This window comes from Acomys minous (assembly GCF_964271855.1).
Source record: "Acomys minous genome assembly, chromosome: 14".
Lineage (NCBI taxonomy): Eukaryota > Metazoa > Chordata > Mammalia > Rodentia > Muridae > Acomys > Acomys minous.
Genome location: NC_140496.1, coordinates 42,288,781 through 42,308,897, shown reverse-complemented (window position 1 = coordinate 42,308,897; position 20,117 = coordinate 42,288,781). Strand labels below are relative to the sequence as shown.

Below are 20,117 nucleotides of genomic sequence, written 5' to 3'. Positions count from 1 at the left end.
CATGAGGTGCAAGGAGGAGGATCCCTCTTGGTGAGTAGTGAGTCTGAGGACAAACTGGGATTCATGAAACCCTGTCTGCAGACAACAACACGGTCCAGTGCAGGAAAGCACATACACCACGACCTTAAAAGCTCCCTGGTGGTCCCAGGCTGCAGATAAGTGGCTCTGGCAAGCTGTCCTCCGGCTCCACATGACAGCACAGGGGCATGCACATACACACAGAGGACTGTTTACATTCTGGAGAAGCATATTCCTAGAGAGCCCATGATGAGGAGTGAGACGTGGAGACCGTGAGGCTGCTGTGATGACTGCACTGAGGAGACACCTTCACACAGAGCCTGGGGTCAGGGCTGAGCCACACTTTGATGACCTCCCTAGATCACACAGTTGATGTCTCCCCTCAAAAATAATGCACAGTCACTGAAGGGCCTGAGTCCTTGTAGGAGCCTTTTAATGACTTTTTGGGGAGGTTACACCAATGGAAGGGGAGGCCTGCCCATCCTGCTGGCAGGCCTAGCTGGGTGCTGGCCATTGAACTGAGGCCAGGAAGGTACGGATTTCCATAGGCTGCAGAGTGACTGAGGTAGGGTCCAACTTGGAGGGAGCAGGGTTCGACACAGGACCTGGGATGGGAAGAGACAGAGGCCTGAACCCATGCAGGCTGCACTCACGGCTCCGCACCAGGACCGCACTCCCAGATTTTAAATACTTCCTGTGCCTGAGGGTCACCCAAGGTTCCCCAAACCCTCTCCAGCTCTGGCCATTGTTCTCTGATCCCCAAAGGTCACCTACACCACCCACTCACCCTTGAGACAAAAGCCCATGCCCCAAACTGCAGGTGCACCGCTGCTTTGCTGGACCACTGCTCACTCCTAAGACCCTGTGCTCCAGCTCTGCAGTGGCTTCTAAGCAAATTCCTCCCACTGCCCCTGAGCATCCAGGCCCAGGCAGGACGCCTGCCAGGTCCTCACCAGTTTCTGTCCTCCACTTGAGCCTGGAAGCCGTGGGCAGGGGCTGGTTAGCTGCCAGTGTGGTCTCCTGCAGGTGGGTGATGGTGAAGGCCCGGAACAGGTTCTGCGGGGAGTGGAAGGTTCCAGCTGAGCCAGCAAGCCCAGCCTTGGCCTGGCTCCAGCCTGTCATCTCAGCTCAACCCTCCTCACCTGCAAGTTCAAGGTTACAGGGGAGCTCAAGTTCTGACCAGAATCTTCTCCCACAGCGAACTGGTGCTCCAAGCGCAGCAGCAGCATCTTGGGGCCCCACCGGGCCAGTGTAAGGAGATGCACCTGGGGAGGTAGGTCCTGGAGAAGTCCTGAGAACTGCAGAAAGAAGGGGATGAGTGCAGGGCAGTGGTCCGAGGCTGACTGGCAGTCAGCGCTGACCTGCAGGAAATGAGGCTTGGTCCTGAGTGGGAAAGGACACTGAGCAGGGACACAGTACTGAAGCCAGCTGCTGACCACAGGGCAGCGCTCATCCTGAAGGGGAAATGCTGACACTGAGGAGGACCTCACTCCAGAAAGAGGGGCTTAGGGGGCGTCATCCAAGGTCTCCCTTTCTGCCAGCCTTGCTGTCTCTCACCTGCATTTTTGGTGCTGCCTGGGAGTCATATGCACTGCTACGACCCTGAGCCAGCACCAACTGAGGGGCCAGGACCTCCTTCTCAGCCAGCAGTCGGTGCCTTGCAGCCGCATCTCTGACAGAACTCAAAAGCACAAGGTGATGCCCTCGCACCCTCTTTCCACTCCCTGCTTCTATCAGGGCCTCATCCACACCTCGCGCATCATCTGCCAGCAGCCGGCGGTGCACCTGTGAGGAGCGGCCAGCAAAGAGTGAGGAACTAGCAAGTGAGCCCAGGTAAGAAGTTGGGCACATGCTTGCAGGAATTCCAACACACACTAAAGATGGGCTCAACAATGAGGCTGAGGTTAGGGACTGTCAGGGACCCCAGCAGAAGTGAGGTCCAGGGGACAACAGCCCAAGACTATGGAAGGGAAGGGCGTACCAAAAGGATCCTCACGGGATAGCTCAAGTCCTTATTAAAGACTGAAGAAGAAGGGGAAAGTGGAACCTAGAAATATTACAGAGAATCCAGGGACATTGAAGCAGGCCCTTATCCCAGTGTTACAAAGGGAGGGAAAGGGAAGAGGGTGGGACCAAGGCCACACACAGAAAACAGGTACCAACAAGAGCCTTCATGCATGGCTGGGTCTGAGTGGGCCCTATGGGAGAAACCCATCTTGGAGGGGCTCCCCTCTCACCATGAGCTCCAATGAGCCATCCTGGAGACTGCTGCCCCCCTGGGAGCGGTCCGTCAGCACAGTCAGCTGCATGTGCCCATCCTAGATGAAGGGGTGATTGAGATTGTGGGGCCCTCCTGGGAGCCCACCCTGCCCCAGGTATGTGGGAGATGCTTCCTAGTATGATGCAGTGGCAGGGCAGGTACCGTCATGTAAATTCGAGTGTTGACAGGATAGTAATTTCCAGCCACCGGTTCAGTCTGATTTAATCTCCAAGTGGGTCGATAATCACGCCTGGAAAGAGGTGCAGTATCATCACATTTGGGGTCCTGCTTCTTCTTCAGCCTCATCATCAAGTCCCATGGCACTGAAATCCACACACCACAAACTCCCCCGGATGCCCCTTCCCACCTCCTCTTCAGGATTTCGCGGCCGTTGCTGTCCGTGTAGAACTGTCCCTCCGTTTTCATCGGGGTGTGAAAGCGGCTGATGATTTCCTTCCCCCAACCATCTCTGTACTCAGTGGAAAAGGCACCTTGTGAGTCCCTCCTGAACCCCACTCTGTGCTGCTCCCTACTCCGGAAAGCTTTATGCTACTTACTCCACTGGGATTGGTCCCACTGTCCACTCCAGTTCCAAATGATGCTGCCCTGGGTACAGGCGAACCACTTGGTAACACCAGGCTGAAAAATTCTGGTGTATCTCTTGCACCAAGGCTGTCTGTAGGCACACAGGATGGCTGGTGTCAGCAATGGTGAAAATGCCACATGGCAGCTGGGAGTGGTAGCACAACCCTTTTAAAACCAACACTCAGGGATGCAGAAGATGGAGGATGGATGTGAGTTCGAGGCCAGCCTGGTCTACAAAAGGAGTGCAGAACAGCCAAGGCTTGACAGAGAAATCGTGTCTTGGGCAAGGGGAGGGCCCATATGGTGATGAATTCCAAGAAGGGAGATTCCACTACCACCTTTCTCAGACTGACTTGGTGTGATGTTCTCACAGCTTCTTGTTTTCTTTGTTTGGAGTGTAGGATACATGTGGACATCAAAGGACAACTTGCTTGAATTGGTTCTCCTGCCCACCATTTGCATTCAAGGGACTGAACAAGGTGGTCAGGCATCATGGAAAGCACCTTTACCCACTGAGCCATCTCACCAGCTCCTCCCTCCCAACCTGAAAATCCCACCTCTACCCCTTACCCTGCTTCTGGAGAACAGAGCCTAGCCAGGGCCGTAATAAATTCAATTTGTTTTATTTTATTTCATTTTATTTTATGATACGCACTCAAGTACCCCAGGCCAGCCCCAAACTCTGTAGGTACTCAAAACTGAAAACTGACCCTCAACTCCTAGTCCTGCAGCCTCTCTCTCCCAAGTGCTGGGATGCAAGGGTGTGCTGCCATGCCCATGGACCATATAGCCCTTGACTGTACCCATACACCCTCACTACGCACCATTGCCCTGCCTTCCCTCCTTAGAATGGGATTCTAGGTTCACACATGTAGCCTTCTTTGTGGCTATCAGGAACTGTGTGGCCACAATCTGCCCCATGGAAAAGGATCAAGGCAGCATGAACACGGGCCTTGACCGTTTCCCTCTCTTTGGCTCAAATTCAGATGCTGTGGCTTGAGCCTGGGTGTCGATCTTAGACCAGGAGTGGGGCTGCACATTAGAGAGGTTAGAGGGACAAGAACAAGACAGAAGAAATGTTGGAAAAGAGAGGCCGTCAACTTCCCCTGATGCCCAGTCAGACACTCTGTTTAAAAAAAAAAAAAGACCTTTGTTTCTTTCTTTCTTTCTTCTTTTAGTTTGTTTTGATAGTTGTGGTGGTGCTAGAGTCTGGGTGTTTTGTTCTTTGAAATGAGTTCTCACTACGTAGCTTTAGCTGATCTCAAACTCAGAGATCTTCCTCCCTTGCCTCTTGTGCTGGGATTAAAAGCATGCATCATCATGCATGGCCCAGAAGAAGAGAATCTCATGCGGCTGCAGGCGCGGTTGATTTAGATAACTTTTACCGAAGACCAACCCATATTCTAATGGAGGTGTGTCGACATTTGCCTAAAGGGGAACCCCATCAAATGCGCCCTCAGAACCCTGCATCTACTCCTTTTCCACCTTAGCAGAAAACCATCAGGGGCCTCCTGAGTTTCCAAGATCAAGTAAGTGTGAAGTATCAAATATCCCCCCACATAAAAATGTTATTGAGAGCCTGATGGTGGTAGCGCACACCCTCATTCCCAACGCTCAGGAGGCAGAGGCAGGTAGCTCTCTGTGAAGTCAAGACCAGCCTGGTCTTCAGAGTGAGTTCTTGGACAGCCAAAGCTACACAGAGAATCAGTCTCAAAAAACAAGCAAGGGAAAAAACAAAAAACTAAATATTCTGTTTGCTGTTTCTGTGTCTATCCTAGCACATGTGCACTCGCCTTCATGTATGCATGTGTGTGGTGAACCACAGAGTTGGCCTGACAAGCTGCCTAGAGAGGCATGTGTCGTAAGGTTTTTCTGAGTATGGTCAATCCCTCCAGGGACACAATGTACCTTCCATTCCAACTTGCTCCCTCAGGCAGTGAAGTTCTCAGGTCACCTTCTGTTCCCTGTGAGTTCTTGGAAGCCAGTGAAGCGTGGATGCTTGACAGGACAAAGGGTCTTAGACATTTGTCCTGTGTGTCCTGTGCAGCTTGAAACCTCACCGTATTCTGACAACCACAACTGTGTGGATCCTGACAACTGCCACTGTAGTCCATTGTTGATAAAGGTGTACAAAGTGTAACTGTTCTCAGTAAGATTGTCACAGCCGCAGTAGTGCTGTGGCCCCTCCAACCTGCCCTGATTTATTCCTCTCAACTGTCTCAGGTGACCTTGTCACAGAAAGTTAGCACAGGTGCCTACAGGCAGCTCCTGAAGATGGACCTGAAATGTGGGGATGGAAGGAAAAAAGGAAGGAAGGTAGGAAGCGAGAAGGAAGGAAGGAAGACAGACAAAAAAGAAAAGGAGAAAAATGTTAAGGAAGAGAAACCGTGGGAATCATGTGCACACAAGTATAATAAGACAGGTGCACTCATTGGAGGTAAAAATGATGGGACACTTGGGGTCAAAGGAGAAACACTTGTCTGCTGATCTAAACACTTTGTTACTCGGGGAGGAGTTACAGCAGCCACCACCAGGTGATGGACTCCTGGAATTCATGATGAGCTCTCGCTTTCTTTCCTGAAGAGGGATCTCAGGATCCCAGACTTGGTCCCAGCTAGGAGGAACAAAGCAGGGAGAATGAGATGCAAGCGGACCAGAAAATCTCCTAATGATGCTCTTCAGCTTGGGAAGAAATTAAAGCAGTAGTAGATAAAAACCACAGGGTCACCAATAAAAGGAAAGTGATCAGTAAAAGGCAGAACTAACACTGGGAATAGAAGAAAATTTAGAGCCTAAATGCTGCAGTGTCTCTGTGAGGAGGTGGAGGGTTTCCTCCTCCCTGTGCTGGCTTTGCTCTGCCACCTCCAGCTCCAGTCTCCTCACTCCTCAGCCCTATCCACCACGTGCAGGTCCTGAGAGCAAAGAGAGCCCCCTCCCGCCCTGATGTTGGCCTTCACTTCTTTCTGAGGTTGATGGGGAGCGCTTTTCCCCAAGACAGAATTAACTCCCTTTAAGCCACAGCACAGGTCTCCCAGCATAGAGACCTGTAGTAAGCCTGAACATTAAGAAAGGCACCAAAGAATGGTCTCATTTCCTGTGAATGAAATGCTGGATCCTAATCACCTGGGCAAACAGTCAGAAGCTATAAACCCACTTCATTTAAGACTCTTAAGGATCTTAGGCAGGCTTGTGCTCAGCATGGACCAGCTGCCCCCTTGGCATTGTGTCCACTTCCTTCTATTTATGGGCAACTTTTTCCTCCCTCTGAAGGGAGGGTCTGGGCAAAAGCCTGTGTCTCAGGGGGGAAGATTTACTGTGGAAGATAGTTATTCAGAAAGATGTCAGGAACAAGCTAGTAAGACTCAACAAAATAAGCCTGACATGGTGGAGCACAGTTTAAATGCCAGCACATGGCAGGCAGAGGCAAGAGGCTCTCCCTCTGTAAGTTCAAGGGCAGCCTGGTCTACACAGCCAGTTCCAGGACAGCCAGGGCTGTCACACTGAGCAACCCTGTTTTCAAACTCAGGGTCTCAGGCCTTTGGAAAGATATTATCAGGCAGTTGAGTGGCCCAGATCCAGAAATTCCCTGAAGCTCAGGCTTTGTTTGTTCTGTTTCCTCAGGGTGCTGGAAAGCCAGTGTGGACACCTGAAAGACTGGCTCAGTCTCTGAAAGAAGGACACTGAGATTGCAGAGCATCTCCAGAGGCTACAGCTGAAGGAAGAGAACAGTGCAACACGGGTGTCCAGCATGAAGAAGGGAGCCTGCCTACCAGCAATGACCCAAATGACAACCTAGACCCTGAGGGAGAGACACAGAAACCTCAGGGCAGGTGTGGCTGCCAAATCGCTCTTCTTTGCCGTGTTGTCTGCTCAGTCAATGCAGCGATTGCTGCTGAGACATTGGCTCATGGACCTAAGCAACCTGTTGACTTTGCTAACTGGGGAGGGAATAATGTTCCTGTAGTTGTCAATGACTCAGAAATCCTGAGAGCCTCCACTGCTAATCATGTTGACCCCAATCAGAGTCGGTCACGTGATAATTTAGGTATTGATGCTCTCGTCTTGTATGGTCAAATAGGAACCATTCAACATTCAGAGTTCAACAAGTTACCCTCTTCCACTGATGCACTGATGGCAAAGAATTTTGGACATTATTTTTCTGTCTCTAATTGGACTTCTAAACTATGGTCCATAGGAATGTCATTGGGGAGATTTTTCCTGCTGATACTGGGAAGCATTATAATCTTGAGATTAATGTCCTATTCCCCATCTACTGTAAGGATTGACTTGCACATCCTGAAATTGAAAAATATAAAAGGGAATAGGAAGGAACCATGGAGCTGGCATGGCCTGGCTGCTTAGAGAGGCATGCGTCTAGATTCTCACGTTGGACTTCATGGCTCCCTGGACACAAAGTCCCTTCCATCCTGCGCTCCCTGGAAATCTTCATTGTATCATGACAACTTCAAGTGTATTGATCCTGGCAATTCGCATTATATTCGGTTTTTGATAAAGTTACAAAATATGTGATTTCGCTCAATAAAATTGTCACAGCTTCATTTGCACAGTGGCCCACCCAACCTGGTCTGTTTTAATTTACAAATCCAAATCTGGTGACCTTCACCACAAGTTACACAGGTGATTACGTGCGTGCGCGTGTGCGTGTGTGTGTGTATGTGTGTGTGTGTGTGTGTGTTTGAGAGACAATGAGACAGAGACCTTACAAAGCCTAGACCTTGATCCTGGGCTGCTTCCCTCAGCTACCCAAGTGCTCCTGTCCTTGGTGCTCTCTTGTGCTGGTGTGGACCCAGAACTCAGGCCTTTCTGCATATACAAGGGATCTCAACTACAGGCCAAGAAACAAACCCACTTCCAAGACCTCGGTGAACTCTGACCTAGTGCACTTGCCACCCCATTCTCCTCATATTCCAAAGCTAGGAGTGGATTTGAACATGTTGAGAGAGACATTTATGGTAGAGACTTTCATGCATCAGCAGCTGGAGCCTGGGGTCTTACTCCATATGCAAAGGAAGAGTAAAGCCAGGCACGGTGATGCACTCTTGTAGCCCTAGCACTCCAGAGGCTGAGGCAAGATCAAGAGTTGTGAAACCAGGCTGAGCTACACAGGAAAACTCTGTCGTGGACCAGAGACCTGGTTCAGGGGGTAAAGGCACTTCCTGCCTAGGCTGGTGACCCACATTCTATCCTAGGGATCCATGTGGTAGATTCCTACAAACTGTCATGTAACCTCCACCCTTGTGCATGTGCGCGTGCACACACACACACACACACACACACACACACACACACACACACACACACACTCCGAGTGTAATAGTCTCTAAACAAGCCTTACATGTGGCACATCCTGCTCCCCAACTCCACATTTGCTCTCCACGCCCAAAGCCCAGTCATGGTTCCCAGAACACAGACCTTCAGGACATGGATCTGAGCCCAACGGCTCACAGGCAATGGCTCAAGCTGGTTGTGTCGAAATATGTAGGCACCAGAGGCTTGATCACTCTCTTCATTTCCAGTGCTTGCATTGTACCTGGAACCAGAGAAAACACGCATCAGGGAGGGGACCTCAGATCCATGCCAACCGCCCCAAGCTCTGTGGACCCTTCCCCGACATAGGAGCCCTTCCTCACCAAAAGAAGCCTTGGCTCACAGGGAGCGAGAGGTTCTGTTCCACGTTTTCAATCTTCTTTAGTAACCCTGTGCTAGAGTCAAACGTGGCCCGTATGTACTGCATGGGGAAAGGGAGCACAGATGTAAACCAGCGTCTCCTCAGCCTTCCTTGGCCTCAGCTCCCTCATCTCTCTGCTGCATGAGACCCAGTAAGCAAACACTCCTGTCACAGCTGCTTCAGTCAACTCTAGCCCCATCTGGCCACTCTCTGCACAGCGAGGCCTCGGGGACTAACTCAGCCCTTTGCGACCCCCTTACTCTCCTACCCTGGCTGCTCACCCCACAGCAGCACAGGCCAACTATGGCACCCTGCATGGATCTCACTCCTCCTCTGCTCCAGGGTTTGACCAATGTGTCACCTGACCCATCAGCCAATCGCCAGGACCCGCAGGGCTTTAGTTCCACAGAGTCAGTTTCATGCCCCAACAGTGACCACAGCATCGCCACAGAGGTGGTGCTCGGCATGTGGGAAGCTCTGGGACTGAGGCTCAGCTCAATACAGGTCTGGCACAGTGGGACATGCCTGTAACCCAGCACACAAGAGCCAGAGGCAGGAAGAGCAGGATTTTATGTCATTCTGAACTTGTCGAGTTCACGGACAGCCTCAGCTCTGTGAGATCCTGGCCCAAACAAATAGAGAAAATATTGTTATTTCTTAAGAATCTGAAGAGAAGTTAAACCCAGCACTTGGGAGGTAGAGGCAGGCTGATCTCAGTGATTTGGGGGCCAGCAGGAATAGCAGAAGAGCCAAGGCTACATAGAGAAAGCCTGTCTCAAATAAACAGGAAGAGAAAAAAATTGAATAGTAACAATGAATATATCATAGTGATACTTGCATGGACATTAATTATCTTTACAGGAATATCATCATATGACATTCTGTATGTGGCATGTTTGCATGTGTATATGATTGTGTGTGTACATTCTTGTTCATGCATGTGAGGGCAGAGGCTGAGCTGACAAGGTGTCAATGGTTTTCTACCAAAGCATTATTATTCATTTATTTATTTATTTATCATTTTTTATGTTTTTCACTGCTCTCTAATCCCACAAGTCTCATTTAAAGGAACAAACTGGGCACACATGGTGACACACGCCTTTATTCCCACCACTAGGGAAGCAGAGTCAGGGGGATTACAGTGAGTTTGAAGGCAACCTGGACTGGAAAACAAGTCCAGAACAGCTAAGGCTGCACAGAAAAACCCTATTTCGAAAACCAAAAACACACACACACACACACACACACACACACACACACACACACACACAGCGTATAACACCCCATAGAAAACTTATTTCCACCTCCCCTTGTGAGAACAGAAACCTTCCTTGCCCAGCCCATGAGCCTCGCCCTAAGACTCTAGCTGGCCATGAAAGACCTGGCAGCTCTGATCTCAAGATTCCTCGGTTCCCGACAGAAAGCTGACAGCCACATCTGGGGATGACCCTGGATATTAGCAGGCGCAGAAGGACACGCACCTATATCAATCTAGTCCTGATAAGATTCACACCACTGCTTAGAAAGGAAATTGAGCCTCACAGGTCACCCTCCTCACTAGAGAACACATACTCGGGAGAGATGAGGGGAAACCAAGGATCCAGAACCTCCTGACGCAGATTCCAATACTTCTACAACACTGTCGTTGTCACAGAGGCAAGGAGAGGAGCGCAGGTACAATCTCACCTCATTTTCAATGGTTAAGACCTGGGACGTGGGTTTCCTGAGCCTGGCTGTGAGGCTGTGCGTCTGGGACTTAGGACCTCTCATTTTGGTCACAGAGTAGATGCTGAAGCCAAGAGCAGGCACCGAGGCCGAGAACAGTAGCTCCCACTCGTACATCTTACTGTAAGAGTTGGGAATCAGCACCACCTTGAGTGAGAGAGGACAGGATGCTCATCAGGGTCAAGAAGACACAAAGAAACCAGCATGGGTGACAACACCACCCTCAGAGGGCAAGCAATAGATGGGAGAAAACCTGGCTGTGATGGGGAGAGACGGAAGAGCATTTGTCAGCACAACCTGTACCTCCATGAAGGGAGAGGAAATAGGAGGAAAGAGGAGAAGAGAAGAGAGGAGAGAGAGGAGGAAGGTGCAGCTACACACGGAAGCGAGGAGTCAGCAAACAGAGAAAGAGGTGGATGAGAGGTCAGAAGAGGAGACCTCCTGGGGAGAAGGGTCCGTCCATAACCAGAAAATCTCATGCGGAACAGTGAGGTGACCCAAACCTGCGATCTTAGCACGGAGGGGATTAGGGCAGGAAGATCACAAATGGGAGGCTATCGGGGTTACACAGTGAGAGCCTGTCTGAGGGAAGAAACAGGAGAGGGTCAGGAGGGAAGGAGCGAGGGAGAGAGGGAGGAAGGAAAGAACTAGGGAATGAAGGAAGAGAGGGAGAGAGGAAGGAAGGAAGGAAGGAAGGACAGAGGGAAGAAAAAAGGAATGGAAGTAAGAAAGGAAAAAATAAAGGGAAGGAAGAAGGAAGGAAGGAAGGAAAGGAAAAGAAGGAAGGGACAGAGGGAGGGAGGGAGGAAAAGAAATCCCAGGGGACGATTTGAAGTTGGCTCTACTGGGAGAGAGATGTTCCCCAGGAGGCTGCGATTCAGAACAGAGCTGGGAGACAAACAGACAAGGAAGAAACACATGGGCGCATCCAGACGGCCTGGGGAAAATGGACTGGGAAGGGACCATTGCATGTGCAGCTCACATTGCTGGGCACTGTGTGGCCTTCAGGGTCCTTCACGATGAACTCGCCTCTGGTGACTGGCAGCCGAACCATCTGAGACACCTTCCGCCCCAGGGGGTTGTAAACAGTCACCTGGAACTACATCAGAAGCCCTAGTCACAGCACAGCTGCCACCCCAGCCCTTAGCAGTGCAGCTGCCCACACAGCCTGGCCTTCCAGGGCAAGCCTTGCCTCCAGGAATCAACTCCCTATACCAGCCTCCTGCACCCACAATGCCCTCCAAAACTACAGGAGGCACCCACTCCATCCCCTTCACTGCAGACTTCACAGTCTGGGGTCCTGTCCCTCCTGCTCCCAGCCCCGACTCACGTGACCTGACTGCTGGCTGACTGGACAGATGCTGATGTTGAGCTCGTGGCAGAATGAGAAGTTCTGTTTGTAATTGCTCAGCCGTGCCAGGGCGTTGCTCACCAGAACCTGGTAAGGATCACCAAAAGACCTGCACCAAGGTCTGCAGCCCTGGCAGTCTGGGTGAGCCCATAATAGGCCCCGCCCCCTCCCTATAACCAGTCCCCTTTTTCCAGGAATACACCCCTCCTCACTCTTGGCTTCCCCTCAAAGCCCATATGAGTGTTTTGTCCCCTACACACACACACACACACACACACACACACACACACACACACATGCGCATTTCTACCCTTGCCCCACACACCTCACAGGGTCCCCATCCTGCTGCCAGCTGCCGGGCGTAGTCATCTGCAACATTCTGTTTTGAAGTGCCAGTGATGGCATCGTGGTGCTGGAGCACAGCCACTGCCTCCTCTGCCAAGAGAATGCCAGTCAGTTGCCTCCTCACACAATGCTGAGCCCACCACCAAGCAAGCACACACAAACGGTCCGGTGCTGGGGAGCAGTGCCCTTGGGAGAATTAAGAACAGCTGTGGGGGCTGGAGCGATGGCCTGGCAGCTAAGGGCACTGGCTGACTTTTCAAAGCACCAGGGTTTGACTGGGGACACAACATGGTAGCTCACAGCCATCTGTACTTCGTGTCTTACAACAACATAAGTTCTTCAAAAGGAAACGCAAAGTGTAGGGATGGAGATCAGTGGTCAGACGTATAGTGCTGTCTGGCTTTGAAGAAGTCTAGGGTTCGATCCCAGGCACCACCAAAAGTAAAGTGGGCCCTAGAGATGGTTTTGGACTCTGGCTTCAATCCCAGGGTCCACAGATGACACTTACTAAGGGGAGCGCTGTCTCCTGAGCCATAGGGTCCCACGGTGGCTGCAGGACCTGCCAGTGCTTCTAGCTGGCTGCACACCTGAGGAGAAAGACATGTGCTGGGCAGGGCTCCTCTGGGCCTCCTGGATGCCCACATGCTCACGCACCTGCAGGAAGTTGTAGCTCAGACGCTCATAGCGCTTGAGGGCTGGCCTGCTGGAAAAATAGCCAGTCCAGAACATGTGGGGGCCATCGGCATAAGGAAAGAAGTCGTCCTCCTTCACCGACCTGCACGGGACATGGAGAGCAGTCACACTCCACGGAGCATGCCAACCCCACCCAAACTCCCCAGTCCCTGCCCCAAATACCAGGTGAGATTGGCCTTGTTCAGCTCCCAGAGGTAACACGTAGGGGTGGAGTAGAGAACATTGACCCGGCTCCCGATTGCCTGCTGCTGGGGAAAGGAGTGTGTGAGCCTGGGGGTGCGCACCTTCCGGGGCCCACAGGCCTCCAATGGATCAACTTCTCTATTTGGTTGTTGTTGCTTTTCACATTTATTTTGTTTATTTAATGTGTATCGATGTTTTGCCTGCATATGTGTCTATGCACCACCTGTTTGCCTGATCCCTACAAAGGCCGGAAAGGACCACCATGCTTAGCTGTAGCTTCTATCTTGAGGAACAGGAGACGTCAGCCAGAAAGAAGAATTATAAACCACAGTATAGAGGATGTAGGCCAGAAGGGCAAACTTGCCTGAAACCCATAGTGAGTTCTAGGACAGCCAGGTCGACACAGAAGACTTGGTCTCAAAACACAAAACAGTTTAAAAAGGAAAAATAAAAATAAACCTTTCCCTATTTTCGTTTCTGTGTATGGTTTTGTTTATGAGACAGGGTCTTTGGTGTGTGTGTGTGTGTGTGTGTGTGTGTGTGTTTCTATGTGTTCATGTATGTCTATGTGTGTGTGTGTCCATCCATCTACCTGTTCCACGCTGGCCTTCACTCAGAGCAGTCCTCAGTGTCCCTTGTTCTACGGTGACCTCCCTGCTTGACTCATTTCTGTTTATTCCCTGCCCACCTCAGGCACTGATGATAATGACAGAAAGCTGAGTAATGCACACAGGGAGGCACTGACCTGCTCGTTGACCAGGCGGATGAGCTTGTCCATGTTTTTGAACCACAGGTTGGCATTCTGATATTGGAAGTCTGAACCCATGGTCATCACGGTGTGGTTGGTTCGGTAACGCTGTGCCTGTGGATGACAAGGCAGTCCTCAGGCCTGGGAGTCCCTTTCCCAGTGCCTCATGGTGCAAAATTACATGTGGGGACCTGAGGATATAGCTCAGTGTCAGAACACTACACTAGTACCCTCAAGACCCCGAGGTAGATACACAGTACACGACAAAAAACTGAACACAAATGAACAAACAAGAAGGTCCACCTGCGTGGGGACTATGGCACATGGGGCAGCTGGACACACGGAAGTGAGCAGTGCAGGGCGGAGTGTGAAGCTCCCACAGTAGAGTCCAGGACAGGCTGTACCAAGCCTGCCTTTGCCCCCCAGGCATGCTGGGGCCTATCTCTACTCTCAGCATTTGGAGGCAGGAGGAGCAGAGGTTCAAAGCCAGCCTCCCCTACATAGCAAGCTCAAGGCCAGCTTGGGATATCTAAGTCCTGGTGTGAAAACCACAGAAACAGCCAGCAGCTGCTGAGGTACTCTACAGTCCCGTGCTCAGAGGAGGCTCCACGGCGCTGAGCTGCACTCTCTGCCCTCCTCCCTCCTCCTCCTTTTCAATGTTTATTTCTTATGGGAGGGGACATAAGGTGTGCGCGCTACAGCAGCCGCTCAGAGACTACGGAACAACATGCAGGAGTCAGTGCTCTCCTCACTGCAAGTGCGCTCTGGAACCTGACTCAGGTTTTCAAGCTTGGCAGCAAGCACCTTTACCCCTCAGCCATCTCACTGGCCTACTTCCTTGCTTTGTTTCTTTGTTTTGTTTTCACACAGGCTTTCACTATGTCCTCCCAGGCCAGCTTCAGGCTCACAGAGACCTGACTGCCTGACCCCCACCCTCAGGTACTGGGATTAAAGTTTCCACCAGTACAGCTGGCAACAGTACATTTACATGATGTGTATTCCTATGTGTGTGTGTATATGTGTCTGTGTGTGTGTTTGTGTGTGCGTGTGTTTGTGTGTGTGATATCATGTGTCCATTCACGAGTGCACAACTGAGAGAAGAGTGTCAGGCGTCCTCCAACAATTCTCTGCCTATTCATCTAGTCAGACCCTCCCAGAACCTGGACTTGCATTTTCTTCCCGATCATGAGGCCCAGAAGGCCCACTGCTCTTCCTGTCTCTACAGCCCCGGAGCTGGGGCCGCACATAACCACATACAGGAACACGCATGACTAGCTTTTCGTGTGGGCTCTGGGATCTGAACTCAAGTCTCCTACTTGAGCAGCAGGTGCTCTTAGTGCGGAGCTGTCTCTCCAGCCCCTCGTGTATCCTGCTAATGCACAATAAATCCGAAAGAGAAATCCCACGGAGGCTTTTGGATAGGTTGGGGTCTGTGCCTGCATGCCCTGGACACGGTTGGGACAGCTAGGTTACCTGGGAAGAGGCCAGCTTCAGGAAGTCAGCGACCAACACATCTGCATTGAACTCAGGGCTGTTGGGATCATCTACCACGGGAGGGTCTGCACATAGCATATCCCAGCATAGGTTCTTCGGAGGGGTATAAAAATTGGGGAGCACACCTGTAGACCAAACCAGATTCAGCACCCCAGACCTGCCTTGGAGTCTGACACTGTGACATAACACCCAGGATAAAAATCCAAATTCCAAAGGGCTAATACACACACACACACACACACACACACACACACACACACACACAAACACTCATACAGATCCACACTCAAAAACCATTATCAATTCTCAGAGAATCACAGCATATCACAAAATCACAGAGGACCCTTCTGATCCTGAGGGCCGATGACCTTACTCTCCCGCGCACTTACCAGTGAAGAGGTCAGCAGTGGGGGGCTTCAAGCTGGCACTAGCCCTCCACACCTCCTCCATCTTCAGCTTTTCCTCTCGAACAATCTTATCTTGATAGTCAATGCGCCCAAGGAAGAAGCCATCAAACCCCATCTGGGAGGACAGAAGGGGTGGGGTAAGCAGTGCAGGGCCTTCTGGCCCAGGGGGGACAGACAGCATAGGAAAGTATGTCCAAGTCAACCTAGGCTTTTCAGGGATAGAAAGATGGCTCAGTGGTGGAGCCCAAATTCTAGTGAGGCCTAATCAAGGGAAGGAGCGAGCCAGCTGGAGACGCAGAGCAGTCTGCACCCGTGGGTCCCTAGGACATAGACCAGGGCCGAACTTAACTCACAGGAGTCAAATTCAGCCTGGACAGGGGGTCTCAGCAAGCCAGGGTCTAGCCGCAGAGATCACGAGAGGAGGGCAGGGTGTGAGCAGCTAAAGCAGGAGCCAGGCCAAGTGAAGGAGAAGCAGTAGGGTGGCTGGCACCTGGGCAAACAGGGAGGCCTGTTCTCGAGAGTGGCCAAAAGGGTCAATGTGCCAGGCCACACGGGGACGCCCGTCGCTACCGAATGTGTCTTGCAGGAAGCGTAGCCCAAGTGTCATCTGGTCCACAACTGCACCATAGTGGGTGGCTGCCTCATCGTTCATCACCCAGCCGCCATTGACAAACTCCAGGCGCCCTGTGGAGGGGAGGCCAGGGGAGAAGGGGCGCAGCTGGGAGTGGGCATCGTGGGCAAGGCTGGGAATCAGAAGATGCTGTGCATGGAGCCAGGAGAGGAGGGGAGTTCAGAGCCAGTGCGCAAAGACCTGCATGGCTGGCCTCCCCGAGGAGCCACTGGAGGGGGCCTGGCGAGACACGCTTCTCCACAGGAAGACAGACTGTAAGCTGTTAGAACTCTGGGTACAGAGTGTGCACACTACGACACGATAAAAATCTCAGAGATGCCTGGCTTCCCACGCCTTCCCTTCCAGCACGAGAGAGCCAGGGAGGCAGGATTTCTACAAGTTCAAAGCCAGCCAAGTCTACAAGTCATTCTCCAGGTCAGGGTTGAATATAGAATAAGACACTGCCCCAATAAATCATCATAAATTATATATATATATATGTAATGTCAGATATGCAGTTTGCAGAAGGACAGGCTTGGTTGCACTTCCTCCTTTCACTTCTTGGTGCAGGCTCACCCTGGCGCACCAGGTCCCGCACGCTGTCCTGTGTCGCCTTGGTCTGCTCCTTCCACCAACGGGAGAAGAAGGCCATCTCCACATAGATGAAGCGCCGGGTGTGGTCCTCCAGGAGAGAGGAGATTACCGAGTTGAGGATGTTCCGCACTGATGGGTGCTGAATATCATTCTGTCCTGTGGACATGTGGTCAGGCAGTGAGAGGCCAGGAAAACCTAGGACTTGATCAAGAGTCCAGAGGGCCCGTTGTTCTTACCCCAATGTCCAGGTCCCTGAAAGATGTCGAGGCCCCATCCCACCCCCATCTCCACTCACTGCCATAGTAGTACTGGTCCACTGTCTTCAGCCAGCCTACATCATCATGGGTATGAGGCAACAGGTGCACGTTGAGCATGCCTGGCTTCACTGTGGGACATGTCTGCACAGAGACCCCAAGAACATACACATTCCATGTCAGTAACCGAGACTCTGAGAGGCAGGTAGGCTGGGGCTTCTGAGGTAGAACCTTGCCTGGCATGGTCAAGACCTGACTTTTGACCTCCATCGTCACACAGCAGGCAGGGAGGCGGTGCAAGCACATATTAGGTCTGCTTGTCAGGCCAGGACTCTGAGGCCTACACCTCCTCTGAGGTGTAGAGAGGTGACTTTGCACAAGGAAGGAATCGGGAAGCTGAGAGGCCAAACCAGGACCCCAGGCAGCCTCAAGGAAGGTGCCTAGGAAGGAGCAGCCCAGCTCACACAGTCCTACTCTGGAAAGGGAGGAGGGAGAACTTCCAGGTGATCTAGATTCACAAGGCAGCTTTGCCAGGGAAACTGGCCCAAAGTGTTTGGGGACAGGGGCGGGCATGACAGGGAGTTGGACAGTCACCAAGCAGCAAGGCCACGCAAGTGGAACCACAGCAAGCACAACCTGTGCAAAGCGTGGAGTCCTGTTCCCAAGTGACTGCTCATCCTTTCCCCAATCACAGGTAAGTGTGTGCAAAAGGCAAGCTGGCTGCCTGGAGTCCCAGGGACACGGACACAAGCACATGCAAGCCTGCTCTCAGGCTCACGCCAGGCCTTTTCAGAGACGCAATGCACGCACTGAGACCACAGCGTCTGATAAGCAGCAGTCACCTAGGGATCAGTAGCGCCCCAACCTCTGCTTCAACTCCAGCCCAAATACATTGCCTCCTGTCAGCCCCAGCTTACCTCATAGCCTGCAGCCCAAGTGCCTGGTGCAACCAGTAACAAGAAGAGAAAGGAAACAGGCAGGACAGGCAAACCTAGGGTGCAGAAACTCATCCAGAGACACCCAGCCCTCTGACCACCAGCATGGACACCAGAGGACAGAGATGGGCTGCCCATGGTTCAGGCAACTCTACTTCAGCAGGTTTCCTGTGCTCAGCTAAATCCCTGCGAACGCTCCGCCCCCAGAATCCGAACCAGCCAATCGGAACGGAAGGGGGCAGGGCCTGTACCAACTTGGAACTGGAGCTGTAGACCTGCCTACTGAGGAATTAGGAGCACAGGAACTGCTGCATCTCTCCAGACTCCCATTCCACGCAGGACTTGGCAGGAGAACTTAGCTCTCAGGCTTCTGAGGCGCTTTTGTATGAGTGTGAGCAACGGATTCAGCTCGTCCAGTGGACTTCGATGTTTCCTAAGGAGTGGAATGTGCAGGAGGAATTGGAGGGTACCGCACTCTCTTTAGGGCTGGGATCCTGGAGGGACCCAGGGAAGCTAGAACTCGGGTGGAGAGCAGTTATGATCTGCCTCGTGGGGACAGGGACTGTAAACAAACTGCCACTGGAATGCCAGAGATGAGGCACCCAGCCGGGTCCAGACAGAAGCTGAGCCTCCTGTGAGCAGGGAGGGCCTTGTAGGGGAGAGAGAACCTGAGTCTTTCGTACCCTTCCCAGCGCCTTCCAGGCTAGGCATTACTCTGTGCTCTAATAAGAAAACCCAGGGCCAGAGTTTGTGTGTTGGGATACAGCTTGAACCTCAGGATGCTGAGAGCAGGGGCAGGAATCTTGCCATCCCAGGCTGTGAGATTGCCAGGCCTGCCAGGGCTGTAGAGGAATACACAAATCAATAAAATCTAGAAAGATGGCTCTGCAGTAGTGTAGAAAGCCCTGGATTTCACACCCAGCACTTCAGAAGAAACAAGTAGGTGTATAAATCAATAGATAGACAGATAAATATTTAGATGATAGACAGAAAGATAAATAGAAAGAAATCAAAGCCTAGATTAGTTAGGTTAAAAGGGCCGACGCTCCGCAGGGCATGGAAATAACTGTAGTCAAGCCATGGAGTAAGTGTCCAAAGACAAGAGCATGGGATGTCAGTTTTGGGCTAGGCTACCTCACTGGTAGAGTTCGCCTAGCATGTATGATGCTGGGTTCAGCCCCCAGTACTGTGAAGAAAAGGAAAGTGGTGTGCCTGTGTATCTACAGATTGGAATATAGATTTCCCCAGGCCTATTAACAGTACTCTTCTTTACACATGTGGACTATTTAAGAGTTAGTGTTATATTTCAATGTATCTGTTCAGGCAGTAAAATGTCCCTATCACTTTTTCATTTTGGAAGCTGTTAACCTGCATGTTACAATAAATTGTATCCTTTCTGCCTGGGGAGCCGATAATTGACACAGAGAGACTGAAACATACTTTAAACCTGCAAGCACTATGCGGGCCACAGTCTAAAGTGATCCTGATCTCCTCGTAGACTAAAGTAAGCTACTCTAAACCTCATAATATACATATATCCCAAGCACTTGCCAATCTGGTCCTCAGCCTTCTTCCTCCTTCTCCAGCCCACTGTCAACAGTCCTTCCTTCCTGTCAACTGTCAATTCTTGGCTCCTCCCCTCTCCAGGAAGTCCAGCATTCCTCTTCCTGTCTTTCTGCCCAGATGATTGGCTATACAGCGCTTTATTGTCAGTTGTTACATCCACTCAAGACATTCCTCCACAATTCCCCTTTTTAATCTAAAACAAACTTGTACCTATACATTTATAATATTACACCAATATACAATATACACACATAAGAACCATGTAACAATCATTACATTCATGTTATATTCATAAGGTTTTGCTGTCTTCAACCCCATCAGAGACTTGAGAAGAAATAAAACCAAACAGGAAGTGCAGGGTAGCATCTTCCAAATGAAAAAGTGGCAGGGACACTTTGCCGCCTGAACACTCAAAACTTTTTAACATGTTGGAGCATCATCTTCAGCCTCTGGCCCAATAGATCTGACAGACATTTTGTGAAGCAGGAACTATTGGGGACTCACCTACCCTGTCTTGGCAGAGTTTGGCCATCAACTCCACCTGTATCCAAGCTTGACCTTTTCAGGCAGAATTCTGTCTGTGGCAGAAAACAAGGACATTTTTGCCAAGTGGCTGATTTGCCACACCTGAAGCCATCTACATAAGGAGGTTCCTTGATA

At 51.2% G+C, this 20,117-nt stretch overlaps 1 protein-coding gene and 1 long non-coding RNA gene across 6 annotated transcripts; one reads left to right on the top strand and one right to left on the bottom strand.

The window, feature by feature from the left end:
- Positions 1-434: 434 nt before the first annotated feature.
- On the bottom strand, positions 435-20,023 carry LOC311583143 (lysosomal alpha-mannosidase-like). 5 transcript variants are annotated; one of them, XM_084756464.1, is made up of 24 exons: positions 19,966-20,023; positions 16,998-17,100; positions 16,685-16,858; positions 15,989-16,182; positions 15,481-15,613; positions 15,071-15,216; positions 13,595-13,711; positions 12,829-12,911; positions 12,628-12,748; positions 12,482-12,560; positions 11,954-12,063; positions 11,608-11,715; positions 11,260-11,376; positions 10,239-10,424; positions 8,515-8,612; positions 8,297-8,414; positions 2,836-2,954; positions 2,646-2,747; positions 2,441-2,528; positions 2,256-2,336; positions 1,576-1,803; positions 1,161-1,316; positions 972-1,074; positions 435-623 (listed from the first exon to the last, which is right to left on the bottom strand). In XM_084756464.1, the coding sequence occupies exons 1-24, from the start codon at positions 19,987-19,989 to the stop codon at positions 514-516; spliced, it is 2,898 nt and encodes a 965-aa protein (XP_084612590.1). In that variant the 5' UTR covers positions 19,990-20,023; the 3' UTR covers positions 435-513. The 5 variants fall into 5 exon arrangements, with proteins under 5 accessions (XP_084612590.1, XP_084612592.1, XP_084612589.1 ...); XM_084756466.1 differs by lacking the exon at positions 19,966-20,023 and adding an exon at positions 19,443-19,503; XM_084756463.1 differs by lacking the exon at positions 19,966-20,023 and adding an exon at positions 17,874-18,605.
- On the top strand, positions 1,716-4,337 carry LOC311583190. Its single transcript, XR_014774397.1, has 3 exons — positions 1,716-1,851; positions 2,579-2,772; positions 3,265-4,337. It is a non-coding gene; the product is annotated as an uncharacterized lncRNA (long non-coding RNA).
- Positions 20,024-20,117: the final 94 nt, after the last annotated feature.